Raw genomic sequence first — 18,250 nt, 5'->3', positions numbered from 1 at the left:
GAGCCTCTCAGGTAATTCAATATACAGGTTTTGTGCGAGGAGAGTGGCTTCTCCTCGCACCCACAGCCCAAGCCAGTCCCATAGCCTTTTTTAAGATGTTAGCCTCTAATTCAACAATAGCAAAAACAAAAACAAAAAAATAAAATAATAATGCAACCTAAAGTTATGTGTGGGGGGGGGGGGGGGGGGGTGTAAAAACACAGGTTAAACTAAGAGGGAGGGCGGGGGGGGGGGGGGAATAATAATTGCTTAAATACCTGGTCCAGAACCTCTACTTTGTGAATGTAGAGGTGGTGGTGGAGACACGGGGGTTAAGAGTTTGTGTGTCCGAGAGTGTGTGTCTGTATGTATGTGTTTGTATAAAGGGGAGACAACTTGGTTAGATGGCAATAGTGAGGGTGGGGGGGGAGTGGGAGGTGTGGGGATAAGTTCAAGTGCTTTCATAGAATCCAAAAGAAAAAGACCAAAATGGGCCATATAGTACATATCCCCCCCCCTTCATATAGCCTGCTATGATTTTTCTTTAAGTATTCCTTGTACAAAATACAGACTGCCCCTCGACTCGTGTGCGGAAACGGCTTTCTTGAATTGTCACCTCTAACAGCTGGGAATGATAAAGGGAAAAATAACAAAACAAGAAAGGGTACAGTGTAAAAATCCCTCCATCTCATACCCCCCTCCCCAAAAAAGAAATAAAAAAGGGGGGGGGATAGAATCCAAAAAAAGGTCCCCTAAGTTTTACAGATGTTCAAAGGAATGCTTTTAGTGATAAAAAAATGTTTTGGAGTGAGTGGGTGAGGGTTGCAAGTGTGTGTGTGCGTGGAGGGTGGGTGGTGACAGCCCAACCTGCATGGTGAGAAAATGTAAGGGGATACGGAGGTCTGACGGGAGGGCAGAGGTCAGGTGGTGGAGGAGGGGATACCATCGCAAGTTGAGAATATATACACCAGAGAGGGGGAGAGAAAGAGAGAGAGAGAAAGAAAGAGAGGGGTAATGTGGGGGGGGGGGGGGGGTAGAGGGATTTTTTTAACAAGTACTCTGGTGAAGGGAGGGGGGCGTGGCTCAAAGAAAGCACTCCAATGGAAACCAACAAGATCTTGTTTTAAACTTTTTCATTTGTTTGTATGTTTTTTTTTCTTTTATTTTCTCTTTACTTCTGAAGCTCCCCCTAACCTTACGTCGTAGAGGTGGTTGGCCATGATTTCTACCCCTACACTACATTGCATACTTTTGTGTCCATTCCCGAGCTATTCTGTTGTACCTGCAACACAAGGAGAGAGAGAGAGGATTGAATGAGTTGTTAAGCTTTGTAAAAACCAAAACATGCATAGGCTTATAACAGTATTCAAGTAGTGATAAAGCAGCATATTAACACAGTCCCTTCATTTGCAGCGTGGAACAAAAGTCAAAAGTCAATGGAGTTTCAGTGATGCCATGGCTGACGCGTGCTTTCAGGGGGACTGCATCCTGCCATCAAACATGGCCGACGCGTGCTTTCAGGGGGACTGCATCCTGCCATCAAACATGGCTGACGCGTGCTTTCAGGGGGACTGCATCCTGCCATCAAACATGGCTGACGCGTGCTTTCAGGGGGACTGCATCCTGCCATCAAACATGGCTGACGCGTGCTTTCAGGGGGACTGCATCCTGCCATCAAACTGAGTTTTGTGAATACTGCTGTCCTTGTCCTTTTCCTCAAAGGATGTGACATCATGTGAGGCGTGTTCTGATGCAAGTGTGTGAAGAGGTCAGAATCACAAGCGCTTCTATCTGAGGGGAGCGCCTGCAGAGTAGGCATCTTATAGAATTTTCTGAAAGTCGGCAAAAGAAAATGCTAAATAATGTGCGTTTCCATCCGCTACTATTATGCAAATTATAGAGCTGTCAATCACCTCATGTCTGAGGCTGCCTCTGCCTCTGCTGATCAGCTGCTAGACCAGATACGCGTCGTCTGGGCAACGACCAAGCCCTATTAAACACATCTGATGGTGTTCATTTAAAGCTTCTTGATGATCTCCAAAAGGTACCATCAAATGCAATTTCTGGATTAGGCTACTAGGTGCCGCTCTTCAACTCGGCAAGCAAAACTCACAGAGCAGAGTTAGTAAGTGAATACAATTTCATTCAATTCTAGAAGTGAGTCGCCTTAAAGTTAATATCACTGTCTTCTTCAGTCTAAAAATTGTGCTGCTATTTAAATTACCATTATTTACCTTACAAGTGTGTAGCCCTATGTTTTGCAGTGATCATCAAGGCAAACTGCGTGGTTTTTGAATGGAGAAACAACGGAATATCGGTTAATCGGTTTCCACTGCACTTATCGCATTTTCCTTTTATCGATACACCGACTTTTCCACCTCCCTCAAGCGTGAAAACTTTTTTGCAATATTTTGAGTCCCACCCCCCCCCCCCCCCGAATTTTGCAGCGTTTCCACTCATTTTATGCGCAAATTGAAATTTTGCATAAAAACAGGTGGATGTAACGGAGCCCACATCATAAGAATTTCACATGTGCGTACTTGTACAACGGAGTAACAATAAAAATTCTTGAATCTTGAGGTGGATGGAAACCCAACTACAGATCCATACAGGCCTTCACTAAGCGTAGATGACAGATTAAACCTGCACTGGGCAGCAAGGGCTCACTTCAGGTGATATCAGTAAACTGCAGTGCAGACAGCAATGTACCAACACTCATTTAGGGCAAGGCAATGAAAATAAATGACTAAAATAACCTAATTATGAGATTCAACATGTCAGAACAACCATACCATAGAAATACTATTTTGAAAATAGATGAGCACTGTTCTTACAGTAGAGAATGTGTGCATGGTTATAATGAGTTTCCTTTTCTATAACTTGTGGTGGAAAAACACCGGTGCAAAGAGTAAGCAGGGTGACAGATACAGGTTTGTGTAAGAGGGCTGACACACAAAAAATACTTGAAAGGACTAGCGGCAACTAGATGTCACCTCACGTCTCCCGTGCCGGGGCCAAAAAGTTGCACTTGAACACACCGCAAAGACCGACAGCCGACGGGCAACTAGCACGTACGTTCTGCGCCTGCGTGAGACCCGATTCATGACACAAAGCAGTGTTTGCCTACAATCCCACTCACTGAAATGGTTTCGTAATAATAGCTACTTCTAATCGAGAATATGTCTGATAAAAAGTTGCAAACGGCCCTAGTGCAGCGTTTCTCAACTGGTGGGTCGCGACCCAAAAGGTGCGCCGCGGGGCTGTTTTGATTGGGACATTGGCCCAAAAAAAAAAATATATATATTTTTCTTTTCATATTTCATTCGAGTTAAATTCAGATTATTGAAACTGGATTAGCCTGACCAGTTGCCTGTAATTCAAGAGAAGTCTGCCTTTTCATTTCATATTTAATTTTAGTTCAATTCAGATGATTGAAACTGGATTAGCATGGCCCCAGTTTAATTAAGTTATAACCAGTTTAACTAAAAAGCATATAGCCTGCCTGTGATTCAAGAAAAGTCTGCCTTTTTATTTCATATTAGTTAAATTCAGACTATTGAAACTGGATTAGCATGACCAGGTTAACTTGTTGTTTTATTATTATTATTATTATTATTATTATTATTATTATTATTATTATTAACTTGTTTAAAAACATATAGGCATGTAATTCAAGATAAGTCTGCCTTTTATTTCATATTTCATACAGTTCAAATAAGACTTTCTGAGCATGACCAGTTTGACTTGTTTAAATTTAATAGGCCTGTAATTCAAGTCTGCCTTATTTCAATTGGTTTTTAGCCCTAGTTGCACTTCTGTTGCACTTTTTTGTTCATTTGAGGTTTATAACAGTGCATGAAGGCATTGTGTATTAAATTAATGCGCTATTTTGGTGCAATAAATTCGAGTGGTTTAAAAAAAAATCTGAAATTTGGGTCCTGAGGCTACACCAGTTGAGAACCACTGCCCTAGTGTATGTCAGCCCTTGTCTGGTCTTTTGCTTTCCAAGGAAGAGGCAGAGGTGGACAAATAAGAAGAAACTAAATGTGTGATATACAGCGAGAGGCTCGAGGGACTTTCCCAAAGGCACGTCGTCGTGAAAATATCCGTGTTTTGGAATGATCAGATGAAGTTGGAAAATGAGCAGCGCGTTGGGTCTTCTTCTCCTGCACTGCTTCACTACCCCTAGTCTCGCTGGCCAGCCTCCTCTCCCTTCCGTCCGAGGAGTCTGGCGCCGGAGGTCTCCATAACTGGGATAAACCCTCCCCTGCTCTACTCTGCTCTCCCATTGGAGCGACTATTTCGGTGGCAGCCGGATGTCCGCTTCCGGCTTATTACAAGCTCTGTCATTGGCTCCGACCATGTCAATCAGAGCGGCTTCCGCTCCCTCCTCCCTGTGTGTCGCTGTAAATAGTGCCCTGCCGCCGCAGTGACAACAACGCTAACTAGGTAGCAAGCTAACGGCAGAAACCTACACGCTAGCTCACTGCTACACGCTGAAAATGGCAAGTTGGATTGTTGGAAACTATTTTCCAAGGACACTGCCGTTAAGTGCCGCCCATCGCAATCCCACTGTGGAGACCTGCGGCGCCAGATTCTTCGGACGGAAGGGAGAGGAGGCTGGCCAGCGAGACTACACTACCCCTGACCAGTCAATCAGTGATTTCTCTACCCCTGACCAGCCAATCAGTGATTTCTCTACCCCTGACCAGCCAATCAGTGATTTCTCTACCCCTGACCAGCCAATCAGTGATTTCTCTCACTGACTGCCCAACGCCGAATGGGCCAGAAAAGCTGACGGCAAACCACCGACAAAGCCGACTAGAGCCAATGGTGCGGGACACGCCGCAAATACTAAGGCGACAGACGCCCAGACATAACCGACTACTCTGCTCCGTGTTCTCGCCTTGAGTCAAAAACTTTGTAAGACATTTAAAGCCAGTTCAAATATAATTTAAGAGCAACTTGAATAGCAGACAGCACAGCAGAGTTCTTGCGGTTTTCTTGCTTAAATTGAAAATCTGAATCTTATTTCTCAGATATTAGACCACAGCTGAAAACATGTTTCCAAATTGACCATGAATTTGCATGACAGCTGTAGGCCATCTCTGGCCAGGTGCTTGACACTAGCTTTGATCAACAGCACAGCGGCAGCTACACCCTGACCAGTGGAGACAAGATATTATGACCGAGGGCCCTATGATTCCTCGATGCAGGAAACAGAAAAAATCGTGGAATATATTGCCCCCCTGCCGACTTTGTTTCTCAAAAGCAACTAACGACAAATCTGGCGACTATCTTTGACCATAGGAAGCAATGTTAATGTGTTGAATCCCAAAGCATTTGCCAATAAACTGGAACAGCTGATGCCGGTTTTCTCTACTTGCTTGTCTAATCCAGAGAGGTCTGATGATCACAGTGCTAAGCACACCCAGTGCAGCCCCCCTCCCTCCGCTGAGAGCAGGGCCTGTAAGATAGGTTCCACTTGTGATTGCTACCAGCACACACTGAACACTGAAACTGGTCCAGACGGGCAGACTGAGTCAGCACTGGGGGTGTTCCGATTGACAATCAAATTGTGAATTGGTGATTGAAGGGGATGATTACCAATTGCTTTTCCTCCACTGATATTTAGGCGATTTTAACTCATTTACTATCATAAGACATTATAAACATTATCTCTAGAATCTGCGCCCTACTGTGCATTTAGATACTGTATGTTTCTGGCGGAGCATGTCCGCCCACAGAGCCCCGTTAATCAGCACACGTCGGGGAAATAAGCTGTACATTAAGGAACTTACAGCACTCCTCTCTCCTCAGCGAGCGCATATCTATGGTCAAGTCAGCCAGAATGTAAAAGTAGGTTTTCCGCAATTGTAACGTTAACCTTGATATACATTTTTGGGTAATACTTTACAGACTAGTTTCACTCCATATGTAATCTTAACATCACAACGAGTAGGCTATTTTGATACAAGTGTGTAAGCTATTTTTAATGGAGGTTCTACCTAAGGGTGAGAAGAGTGTAAACCCTAAATGCTCAGTTACATTACCGTAAATTCCGGACTATAAGACGCACCGGTGTATAAGCCGCGGGACCAAAATTGACTATTTTTTTCTTCTATAAGCCGCACCGGTCTATAAGCCGCGGGTGTTTTGATGTTTAATTACCATATGAAAGGGTTCGTGCACAGAGAGGAATGTCGGGAAAGCGATGGCTGTTTGGGGAAGCTCCCATTTATTAACATTTCAACAAAACAAAACAAAAGTCAGGTCACTAATCCCCAGACAAAATCACACAACAATAGGCTATATGTGCAGCAAACCTGTAACCAGAGAAGTCAAGTCACTAATGCTCGTCTTCCTCTTCTTCCTGCGTACTGAAACCACCAAAGTCCTCATCTTCAGTGTCGGAAACGAACAGGTTCAGGGTGGCTTCGTCAACCACTCTCCTCTCTCCTTCATTGTCACTCAAAACCAACGAACTCCTCTTCATCTATAGCTGTGTTTCCATTACAGTTTTTCGCAAAAGAATTGCGATATTTCTACAACTTCGACAATGTACAATTGCGACTTGTAGGCGTTTCCATTGAAGTTGCGTTTGAGTGATTCCCCGTTGCAGCAGCTGCCACAGTGATTACGCACGGGGATCTGCCCCATATCCCGTCCCCTGCATGCTCAAATCCAACCAATGGTCAATGGAAATCCCAACATGAAGTTACAATGCATATAAACGAGCCTGATTATCAATTCAAAAGAAAATGAGTCGCAAAATGTTGCTGGCTGCGTGAATGCAGTCAGCGCGACAGGCAGAGGAAAAAAGGTAGCCTAATAGCCTACAACTGGTCCGATTTAGAGATGGAGGGGGGAAAAGGCTGATTTGGTTCTATAATTGCACCTGAAACGTGTGCAATGTATTAGCCTACTCACAGTCACTGTATTCACTTCAGACAGCACCACCGCACCAGTGTGTGCTTTTCATCCTCTCATCTCGCCGCTGTGCCAAATGCGCGCACACAGGCAGCCTGCTGTCACCATGGACCGATTTCTGCCATTAAACATTATCTAATTTGCCCGGCTACGCTTTTGCACAACACTCGTCTTTCTGCTAGGTAGCGTTGCTTCAAAGTTTTCCACTTGCTGCGGAGGTTTTGACACGGCTATCGAACCTTACTTACCAAACTTATTTTCCGCTCCTTTTCCAAGGGATAATATGGGTCACATGACGTGCAAATGCGAAAAATGTGTTTCCATTACACTTTTGCGATAAACTGCTATATCGACACGTCTGAAAAACCACCTCATGATCATCTACTGCTCGTTCTCATGCTGTCGAGAACGAGCAAAGCTTTTTTTTGGTGAAAGAATCCTCCAGGGCGCTTCTTGTTAACAGTCCGAGTGAGTGGCAGGTCGAACGTCAAAGGCACTTCATCCATATTTATGATCTGCTCCGGTTCGATGGAATATTCCTTGATCTTCCTTTGTGTGAATTCGCCGAAGTTTGTGATTTTCTCCTGGTAGTCGGGGGAGGGAGTTGATGGGCTTGTGGCCGTTTGCTTACCGTAATTACCATATGTAAGTGGTCACGCACAGAGGGGATTGTCGGGAAAGAGATGGCTGTTTGAGGAAGCTCCCATTTACCGTATTACCGTAACATTTCAACAAAACAACATAACACAACACCACCGTTGTTTATTTTTACAGTGCACACAGTGTCCGCGGTGTGGTGAAAAGAGGGCAAGAGAGGAAATTAAAACAGAAGTGGATTTATAGTTAGAAAGAGTGCTAAAAAAGAGAGATTTTTTTTTTTTTTTTTTTTTTTTCTGAAAAAATCCATAGATAAGACGCACCGTTATATAAGCCGCAGGGGCCAAAAAACGGGAAAAAAGCCGCGGCTTATAGTCCGGAATTTACGGTACTTTACAGCTGGTGTTAAATCATCCAAAATTAAAATGAAAAAGTAGACGGCAGAAAAAAAAGTCATGGAGTTTCAGCAAGACGGCTTCAGAACGCATGGTCGGTGTCTGTTCATCTTTTCTCTTATACATGCATAGTCAGCACTTAATATTAAAGGGTTATATATATTATATACGGTTTTAACTTAATAACAACCGTCACAACCCACCTGAATATCCGGTTTACTTCCTGTATACATAGCTGAGCGCAGGCTGATATTTGGCTCATATTAAATGTTAACGTTAGGCCGTGTCTCCGACAGACACAGTAACAACGTATTTCGGTCTTTATGTCTTGTAGTAGTTAGTAGTAGTTGTTGATAGTTGCCATAACAACCACGCGTGACGGAAAGACGTGCACACGCTGGGTAGTAGGAAGTGTTGTTGTCTGGTCCGGAGCTAGCCTGAGAGGCTAATAAAAGCTACGTGTTACAGAGTGCTGACTATCAGTACGTTATTGAACGCATAGGCCTATCTTTACATTTAAATGATTACATAGCAAAAATAAAAATAAATTAATAGAAGTATGTCAGTGTTTCCCCTGAACAGCTGAGAAAGTGGACACTGTAAATAGTTAGCACTGTGAAGATGATACAATTCAGTAGGTGGCGCCCGTGGTGGTAATGCAAAATTTAAGGATGCCAACTGCCATAAAAGAGCGAAGAAGAAGCTGAGAAAAAGGAAGTGCTGTGGGGTTGCAGCTGGTGAAAACCATCTATATATTGATATGCAAATTATCGTATGTCGTCATCTGACGACTTAGTTGGCAACACGGCTTCAAAACTATTACTTACTAGTGCAAGCTCATCAGCAGATTCAAGACAAGAATTTATTCAGGACTTTTGTGACTATTGTTTTGTATTGAAGCACTTGATCACTTTATTAGACACTCTTGCTGATGATAAAATTAGTTTAAAATGGAATTCTGAAGAATTAAAATGGAAAAAACTGAATTTAGGAAAAAATAAAACCAATTTCATAGTGCTTTGTTGAACGTTGATGTCAGGCGAAGAACTTACTTTTCCCTGTCCGTCTTGTAGATGCGGGCGATCTCGGGTACTAAGGGGTCATCCGGGTTTGGGTCACACAGCAGAGAGCAGATGGACAGGAGGACTAGAGGGGTGAGATAGAAACAGGTTTGGTCACACAGCAGAGAGCAGATGGACAGGAGGACTAGAGGGGTGAGATAGAAACAGGTTTGGTCACACAGCAGAGAGAGCAGATGGACAGGAGGACTAGAGGGGTGAGATAGAAAGAGGTTTGGTCACACAGCAGAGAGCAGATGGACAGGAGGACTAGAGGGGTGAGATAGAAAAAACTTTTCAGACTTTCTATCATTTCCTACTAAGCCAACTAAGCTAGTCAACAGAGCCGAAGAACATGGAGAAGTTTGAAGTAAAACTGATGCTGAAATGTTTATCATTTCACAAGAGTAAGGAGAAGTAACTCCTAGATGCTGATATAGACGTCTTAAGACAAGTACTATAAAGACAACATGGTATGAGTACTATAAAGACATTAAGACAACATGGTATGAGTACTATAAAGACACTAAGACAACATGGTATAAGTACTATAAAGACAACATGGTATGAGTACTATAAAGACAAAATGTAGGGACAAAAAAACTAAAATAAAATGGATCACTTTAGTTTGTCCTGCATGACAGAGAACCTATGACAGATCATGTTATGTCAAGAGCAATACTAAAACCCCAAGACCCCAAGTAATGATTTTTCCACCTTTGTTAGATAGACAGAAATATCCGATGATACGCTGAAGCATAAACATAATATGACATAAGAGAGGCAGCATGCCATTACATTTGCTTTTCTTTAACTCTATATACACAACAGTTTTAGCTTTTACCACTAGAACTTAAGAAAATATACTACAGTGTACAATAGTACATTTCTCGTCAGAGCTATATGAGAGTCGACCATACAGACAATTTGGATTTTCAACAAGAAAATGTATCTTAAAAACAAACAAACAAAAAATGCTTAGATCTTTGTACACAAGGGCCATAATTTGTGAGCAGTGAGCACATCAGCCAACAACCCACCACAAAACAACCTAAAGCAGACTTTCACAGAGATAATGCTACTGTCCAGTAGAAACTCCTCAATGTGAGAAATCAGACGTGTGGGTGGGATACATTTCCCTTTAAATGGAAACTGAAATGTTTCCCTCATTCCCACTACCTTTTCCTCTCCCATTTAATAGTCAGCCATCATTAAAAATCACATCCACGGTCCACCCATTACTCGTTATTCACACAAGCATTAACAGCCCTCCGTTTATCTGCCAAACCAAATCATCAGGCTACTTTGAGTTTATCTGCCAAACAAATCATCAGGCTACTTTGAGTTTATCTGCCAAACCAAATCATCAGGCTACTTTGAGTTTATCTGCCAAACAAATCATCAGGCTACTTTGAGTTTATCTGCCAAACCAAATCATCAGGCTACTTTTGAGTTTATCTGCCAAACCAAATCATCAGGCTACTTTTGAGTTTATCTGCCAAACCAAATCATCAGGCCACTTTGAGTTTATCTGCCAAACCAAATCACCAGGCTACTTTGAGTTTATCTGCCAAACCAAATCATCAGGCTACTTTTGAGTTTATCTGCCAAACCAAATCATCTGGCTACTTTTGAGTTTATCTGCCAAACAAATCATTAGGCTACTTTGAGGTGATCTGCCAAACAAATCATCAGGCTACTTTGAGGTGATCTGCCAAACCAAATCATCAGGCTACTTTGAGTTTATCTGCAAAACCAAATCATCAGGGTACTTTGAGTTTATCTGCCAAACCAAATCATCGGGCTACTTTGAGTTTATCTGCCAAACAAATCATCAGGCTACTTTGAGTTTATCTGCCAAACAAATCATCAGGCTACTTTGAGTTTATCTGCCAAATCAAATCATCAGGCTACTTTGAGTTTATCTGCCAAACAAATCATCAGGCTCCTTTTGAGTTTATCTGCCAAATCAAATCATCAGGCTACTTTGAGTTTATCTGCCAAACCAAATCATCAGGCTACTTTGAGTTTATCTGCCAAATCAAATCATCAGGCTACTTTGAGTTTATCTGCCAAACAAATCATCAGGCTACTTTGAGTTTGAATGATGGCTAGAAAAAAATCATTGACTCATCAACGTGACATTTTTCTTGACAGTGCACTTTGCCCCTTAGTGTTTGAAGGCAGCCTACCTTTGGAGATGGTGAGAGCCGGAGACCACTGTGATCGCAGGATGTCAAGACAAATGCTGCCGTTGCTGTTGATATTTGGGTGGTAGATTCTTGTGGTAAATGCAACCTGCAGGTAGACAGAGAAAATAAATGGTGGGGAGGGGGGGATGAGGGACAGGAAGCTGACTGATGCAAAGCCGTGTGGTGTTTTATGACTAGACGCAACAGTCACGTGTCACCAGTGTGACACAATGGTACTTTGTTCAAATGCATAATGCGTTTGTTTTGTTGTATGTGTTGCTTACCTTTGGCGGTTTGAAGGGGTAGTCTGTGGGGAAGTGTATGGTCAAGAAGAATACCCCACCCTGGTAAGGACTGTCATTCTAATGGGGAGGGAAACAAAGCCATTGATCTCATTAGTGACTGAATTACGCTAAGGACAAAATGCATGCACACAAAATGAAAAGCCACGTTGGCTGCGCTTTGTTGCTGGAGCACAAGTCAGGGTTAAGAGTACAGGTTTCAGAGTCATGAGGTCACGAGAGGTCATTTTGTCACCATATACAGTATGTGAGCATTATTGCACAAGGAGCGCTGCAAATAAAGCAGTATGATTAAGGCAGCGACTTTGTGAATACTTACAGGTCCCATTATTGTGGCTTGCCAGTGAAACACTGAAACGAAAGCAGACAAATTGGTTATGAAACACTAAAAACATGATGTGTGGTTGACTGTTGCAAAAATAATGCCACGTGCGGTGTGCATGTCTATTTGTGCATGGCAGTAAGAGACGCTTGCATCCAGGATCAACTGAGGACAAATTATCTTTGCTACCATAAATAACTTAAAAAGAAAGAAAAAAGAAAAAAAAGAGGCATGGACGTAAAGGATCAGACGATGGCAGTAAAGTAAACCTATCTGAATTCAGCCAAATGTTTCAGACCAGATCAGACGATGGCAGTAAAGTAAACATATCTGAATTCAGCCAAATGTTTCAGACCAGATCAGACGATGGCAGTAAAGTAAACATATCTGAATTCAGCCAAATGTTTCAGACCAGATCAGACGATGGCAGTAAAGTAAACATATCTGAATTCAGCCAAATGTTTCAGACAAGATCAGACGATGGCAGTAAAGTAAACATATCTGAATTCAGCCAAATGTTTCAGACCAGGACCTTGCATGATTGATCCCAAAAAGACAGCGTAGCGAGATGAGGCATAATAGAAAAAGAAAGCCCGGTGACAAGTGAAAAGGACAGTGACAGGCAAGTGCAGCTACGACACAAACGAAGAAGACAAGAAGACAAAATAAATCAAGGACACATAAACCAGCAACATCTGATTTTGGAGCGTTCAAACTTGGCCAATTGATCAATCCCGGCGTGATCCGATGATAAATGTTGCATTGAAACGACAGCTGTGACCACAGCAATTGCATGTTACAAGAACTACTTCCTTAGTCTACAGTGGAGTGGTTCTGCATGATGTTAGATGGCTGCCAGAACCAACACTACAAGGACTTGGGGATCCAATATTAAGATGTAGGGAGAAACACTGATTTGCCATTATGCAGTGGGAAATCAACTTTTCAGCCACAGTGGCAGGTGGATATTCAAAGATCTACCAATCCCACATTTCTTTATAAAACAACCCAAAAGGTGATCCACATTTTTCTGACATTTTATAGACTAAACAACTAATCGAGAAATCGAGAAAATGATCGACAGATTAATTGATCATGAAAAGAATCGGTAGTTGCAGCCCTAGTAGTAATTATGTTTCCTTATGTTACGGACAAATGGATGGACCGGGCGGGGAAATCTATAGTCCCTTCCCCTGATTTCATCAAGGGGCACAATAATACAAAACAAATATACAGTATAGTGATCTTGTATTAGGGATGCAAATGATTAATCAGAGATCGATTAATTGATCGTTAAGGATTTACTTGAGCACGTGAGATTTACTCAATCAAAACAACAATGTGCTCCTATATGCTTCCATCAGTAGAACGGTGTTTTCAAACATTTCAATGATCCCCCAGAGGACCCAACGATATTGTTGTGGAGTTGAATGCAGCACATGTAATAAACGGAGGCGCTTCCCAACGCTCCAAACAGAGTACAGTTCTTTATAGTTTTTGTCTTCACGAAGAGGTATAGAGCAATCAAGCATCAGCTCAGCGTTAAGAGGAAGAGCTGCGACGAACGGCGAGCAGAAAAAATAGCCCAATCGATCTGCGGTAAGTTAGCCGCCTATATGATAGCCACTGATTCTAGGCAAATGTTGACATGTCTAAACGTTATGCCTCTACGTTTATTATGTTTCATAGGCTATGCAATGCTGTGAGAAATATACAATATGTTGCTGCTGTGTTTTGAGGAAAAAACGCAATTGGTATTGTTTGGATTTCTTCTTTATTAGAATTAATCGATTGATTGATCATTAATGTTACCGATGATCGATTCAGGAATTTGCAGACAATTCGCATCCCCATCTTGTATATTTGTATGTTTCTTGTATGCTTCCACAGTGTATAAATAGAAAATTGCTATTAATCTGGTGACACACAGGTAAACCGGTCTCTCCTGGATGTTGCCAAAATCTCACTATTATTAATAAGGTGGCCAGTTCCGCGGTGCTCAGCGAACACATGAAGCAACATTTAGCCTGCATAGAGGTGACTGGCCCCATCCTATCATTTAATCAAACTCAAAATGTTTACTGTATTGTTTAAATAGTATCACTATAAAGACAACAATTTGGTTCACATAAATCAATTTTGTCGTTTCCACTTTCCACTTTATTGACCACTGGCCTGGTGAACCATCCGGATCACGAGAACTCACATTCTGTTTCTTTCTGCGATTCTGTCTGGCAACTCCTTCAGCCAATTAGCGTAGCCAAATCCAGTGTCACCCAATCAGCGTCTGATCCAGTCAAATCCAAATCCACTCGGAAGAATGGCGAAAATGTCTTTTATGCCGAGAAACTCTGGTGGTACATACTCCTGTTCTTGTTTAATTGTTGTTATTGGGTCTAACTGCAATAACTGCACTTAAAGGAGGACTTTACCGATAATCAACGCACATTGTATCATATATAACTATATGCCCCCACCAGCTGCAAGTCATTAAGGCTTGTTAAGGCTCTCATAGTTAAAAAATATAAATAAATAACAGCCGCCCTCTGAGCAGATTCTGCCTCCCCAGCAGCTCTGTTGTGACTTAAAACGCGTCACAACAGAGCGCTTTGCCAGAGGGGGAAATGGGAGATATCTGTGTGAGCAAAACAGAGAGAGAAGGTAAACACTGCCCATGGGCTTATATTACAGAGATTATTAATGATAGAAAGTGGGTTGATTATGGGTAAAGCCATCCTTTAAGGCTGTGTAAACTCAATGAACATAGTCATTACTGCGCGTTGTTCGGGAGCCGCAGAGCCATGGGAGCAGCCATTACTGTTAGCCTTTATACCATGCCCACACATCAGACCGCATACAGGCCCTCACCAATACTTTAAATACAGGAAGTTGTTTGGGCACAGCTCCATATCTACAAGTCATGTGTGAGATGTTTTGGTTTGGATGGAGAACTTACTGTCATCGCCTACTGGTCCTGCAGAACACTGGGCTGGCGGGTCCCGTGCCAAGTCATTTAACTCCTGAGACAAACAAAAACGATGTTTAGTTAGGTGTTCTGTTCTTGTGGTTCTGATAAAGCCGTGCAGAATTCATGGTATCTCCACAAGCAGTTATCCAACCAATTAAAAAAATTGGTTACATTGTTGTTCCAGTGCTGTAAATGGCAACACAAACCTCCAACACTAAACAAAATGAGCTAATTAGAGATCTATTAACAATTGATGGCTGTCACAAATCAACATGCCCATTTACGAGACTCATTTATAATATATAAATAGTATATAACAATTTTCAAGGCCAATGGCATTGCAGTGGCTACAATATCTCACTGCAATTGTAACATGGCAGACACCGGTCCCCTAGCCATTCCTAAGACACAGCATTATTACAGCCCTAACCATGACTGATCTTTGATTGTTTGAGTGACCGCTATTACGTTACATAATGCCTTTTTCCCAGGTAGGTAGCATGACATGTGACTGTCAAACTGAGATCATGGCGACATGGGTAAATTAAAACTAACGCTAGCTACTTAGGTTCGACAACAAGACAGGCAGGCCAACACGGGGGACATCATGCGGGCCTGTCAGCTACATTAGGGCATGGGCTAATTTAATACGTTAGCATGGCAAAAACAAATTTAGATGTGAGCAATGTTAGCTTGCACACACCTAACGTTAATTCAACCAGCCATGGCACATGATAAGGAATGCTGTTCGCCTCTGCTGTCAGCAACATGACATCAAAGGCAAACGACGCGTGGGGCCTGTTTCTACGATAGCGAACTATAGTTACTGCAAGCTAACCTAGCTGCTTAACTTATCTGTCAAATCAAGGAAGCGGCTAGTAAGGTTAGGTAACCTTAGCCGTCGCCAAATACTTTTGCTACACCTACTGCGCAAGGATATGTCAGCAGAAAGCGCTACATTTAACTAGTTTACAATCAAAACGATGTAGATGATTAGCCTTTAGCTCAGCAAGGTAACGTTAGCTAACCAGATACTACAGATAGCCAGATACAGCTAACGCTAGCGTCAGCCATTGAGCCGACAGTTAGCTAGCAGCAGTCGTAGCTGGTTGATACAACAATTTTAGCTAGTATGGAATGTATTTACGACACGCCTAGGGTAGGTGGCCAATAGTAGCCAAACATAACTAACATACAAACAAACATAGCTAAGCAAACGGCGAGTGAACACCAGTCAGCAGCCGAGTTAGCCGATTTGAGTTAGCTTCAAATGGGCCAGCAACATTAGTGAACACCGAGAAGCGGCGCATTGCTGCCTGCCCTCACTGGCGTTCACTCGCTATTGAGAGTTTACCGTTCAGTTAGCTGGAAGTTCAAAGCTGAACCCCATTAGTCAATATTCTTACATTTTCCTCACTAATTAATGTCAGACAAGCATCAGCTGCGCAACCGAGGAGATAAATCCCAAACCAAACTGCGAAATATTAGGCCTCGTCGTTGACTTCCTTACCTTGTGAATTCTTTTCAGAGCCATTGTTGTGCTAGCGCTGCTGTCACGGAAAACGTGCGATTAAAATGGCGATTGATGTAACTGCCCAGGGTAATACTACGAAATATATATCATAGAACACCGCGGATGTACACTCAAATCACTGATCTTTATCAGAAGGGGGCCGCCGATATAATTTCGAGGCGAAACTGAAAGATACAAGGGGTAGAACCGCGGTCCTTCCTCCTACTGCAGCGGCTACCAAATCACACTCTCCTGCGCTGCTGGTAGAAAGCCTTCCGCCGACATGCGCAACTGTAAACGGTCTTTCAATGCGCGCCCACGACGTACAAGTGCAACTGACGTCATTTTGGCTCCACGCAAGCGATGGGTAGGTCGTTCATTCACATTGGCAGAGCGGAGCCAAAATGTCTTCCCAGCGTATATTTTGCACTGAGGTGAGCTCATGGAAGCCCGTACAAAATGGGTTACTACTAGACATTTAGTGTGGGTTTTCAAGGACACACAGATATGGAAATGTAATTCAAGTTTACATAATTCTCGACCCACTGGTTACATCTTCCCAGCGGCACTAGACATTTTAGGGTGTAATAATACAAATCGTATACTCTCCGGGGCGCGGAGTGATATGATCGTTAAGGAAGCCAGGCTGTCATCGCGATACCAGTGTAGGTACACTTGCAGGCTTATTTTGAGGAAGTGGTGATTTCCTTTCCTCTGCATTCAGACCGGCAATAACTCTACACAAAGATATCAGACAGTTTAAGTGCAGGATTGAATGATACATTTGCAATGGTCAATATGGAAAAAGTCTTCAAACAAACAAACATTCCTTACACATGAATAACACATTTGAAGGTCATGTAGTCCAGGTTTATGGCATTTTTCTTCAGCTGCAGGTGTGAAGTCACAGACCCAGATGGACAGCAGAGCGTTTCAGGTAAAAGTTTTCCAACAAAAAGGGACAGGCCTTATTTTAGACAGCCTGTATGTATCTGCTAGCTAGACAGACCACGCCACCTTTTTGTATACAGTAGCCTACATGAGGTGGTCCTACAGTATAGAAACTAACACACACCAATCAGAAGTTTGATAATTGAGGACAAGACAGCTGAGCATTAGGGTGCAAAATAGTCTTTATTAAAAAAAAAAAGTGCACTATAAGAGAAAGCTGCAAAAAAATGGGGTTAAAATATTTTTGTTCCACAATTATTTCAAAGGACAAAAATAATGACTGGCAGATGCCACATGCACAGATAACTTGGGTAATATCTAACTCAGTGGTTCTCAACCTGTGGTACGGGTACCGTACCGCTGGTGGTACGCGGGGCTCCCTCCCTTTCATATGGTGGTAATTTCTCAGGTGGTACTTGTTCAAGATTCAAGATTATTTTATTTATCCCAAGGGAAATTTGTCTTGGACATACATACAGGCTGCTACATACCAAAACAGTGCAAACCACAAGACAGTGCAAACATACAATTAAAGTGCAAGTGCATCATAGTTACAGTAGATGCTTATTATGACCCGAGTTTAGGAGACTAACTGATATGGGGATGAAAGAGTTCTTGTATCTGTTGAGGTATCATTTTTTGTTTTTAATTGGGACTCTGTAGCATCTACCAGATGGAAGCAGTTCGTATTCTATATGCAAGACATGGGAGGGGTCAGCAGTAATTTTCCTAGCTTGTCTAATTACAGTTTTCTCAAAAAGCATTTGGAGGGTGGGATGGTTGTAAAAAGGTTGAGAACCACTGACCTATCTTATTTATGCATTTAAATTGTGACCTCAGTTACCACAACGTCTGGTGAGAGGGAACTTCTTGACCTCTAGCCTCCTGCGACAGAGGGCCTCTGCACTCAAAATCAAAGCCGTAAAAATGTGTCACTACTGACACTGTGTCAGTAACCTATGCATGTGATAAAGCGGTATGGGTAGTTATGGCAGGCTAAGTGACCATATGGGCAGGGGAAATAATGTGCCTAATTTGACAAA

At 42.5% G+C, this 18,250-nt stretch overlaps 1 protein-coding gene across 1 annotated transcript; it reads right to left on the bottom strand.

Moving 5' to 3' along the window:
• Nucleotides 1–237: 237 nt before the first annotated feature.
• Nucleotides 238–16,522, bottom strand: ube2d2 (ubiquitin-conjugating enzyme E2D 2). Its single transcript, XM_083652159.1, has 7 exons — nt 16,254–16,522; nt 14,732–14,795; nt 11,773–11,804; nt 11,436–11,513; nt 11,152–11,257; nt 8,954–9,047; nt 238–1,261 (listed from the first exon to the last, which is right to left on the bottom strand). The coding sequence occupies exons 1-7, from the start codon at nt 16,275–16,277 to the stop codon at nt 1,216–1,218; spliced, it is 444 nt and encodes a 147-aa protein (XP_083508285.1). The 5' UTR covers nt 16,278–16,522; the 3' UTR covers nt 238–1,215.
• Nucleotides 16,523–18,250: the final 1,728 nt, after the last annotated feature.

Source organism: Poromitra crassiceps (genome assembly GCF_964638095.1).
Source record: "Poromitra crassiceps genome assembly, chromosome: 15".
Classification (NCBI taxonomy): domain Eukaryota; kingdom Metazoa; phylum Chordata; class Actinopteri; order Beryciformes; family Melamphaidae; genus Poromitra; species Poromitra crassiceps.
This window is presented reverse-complemented; position numbering and strand designations above follow the sequence as displayed.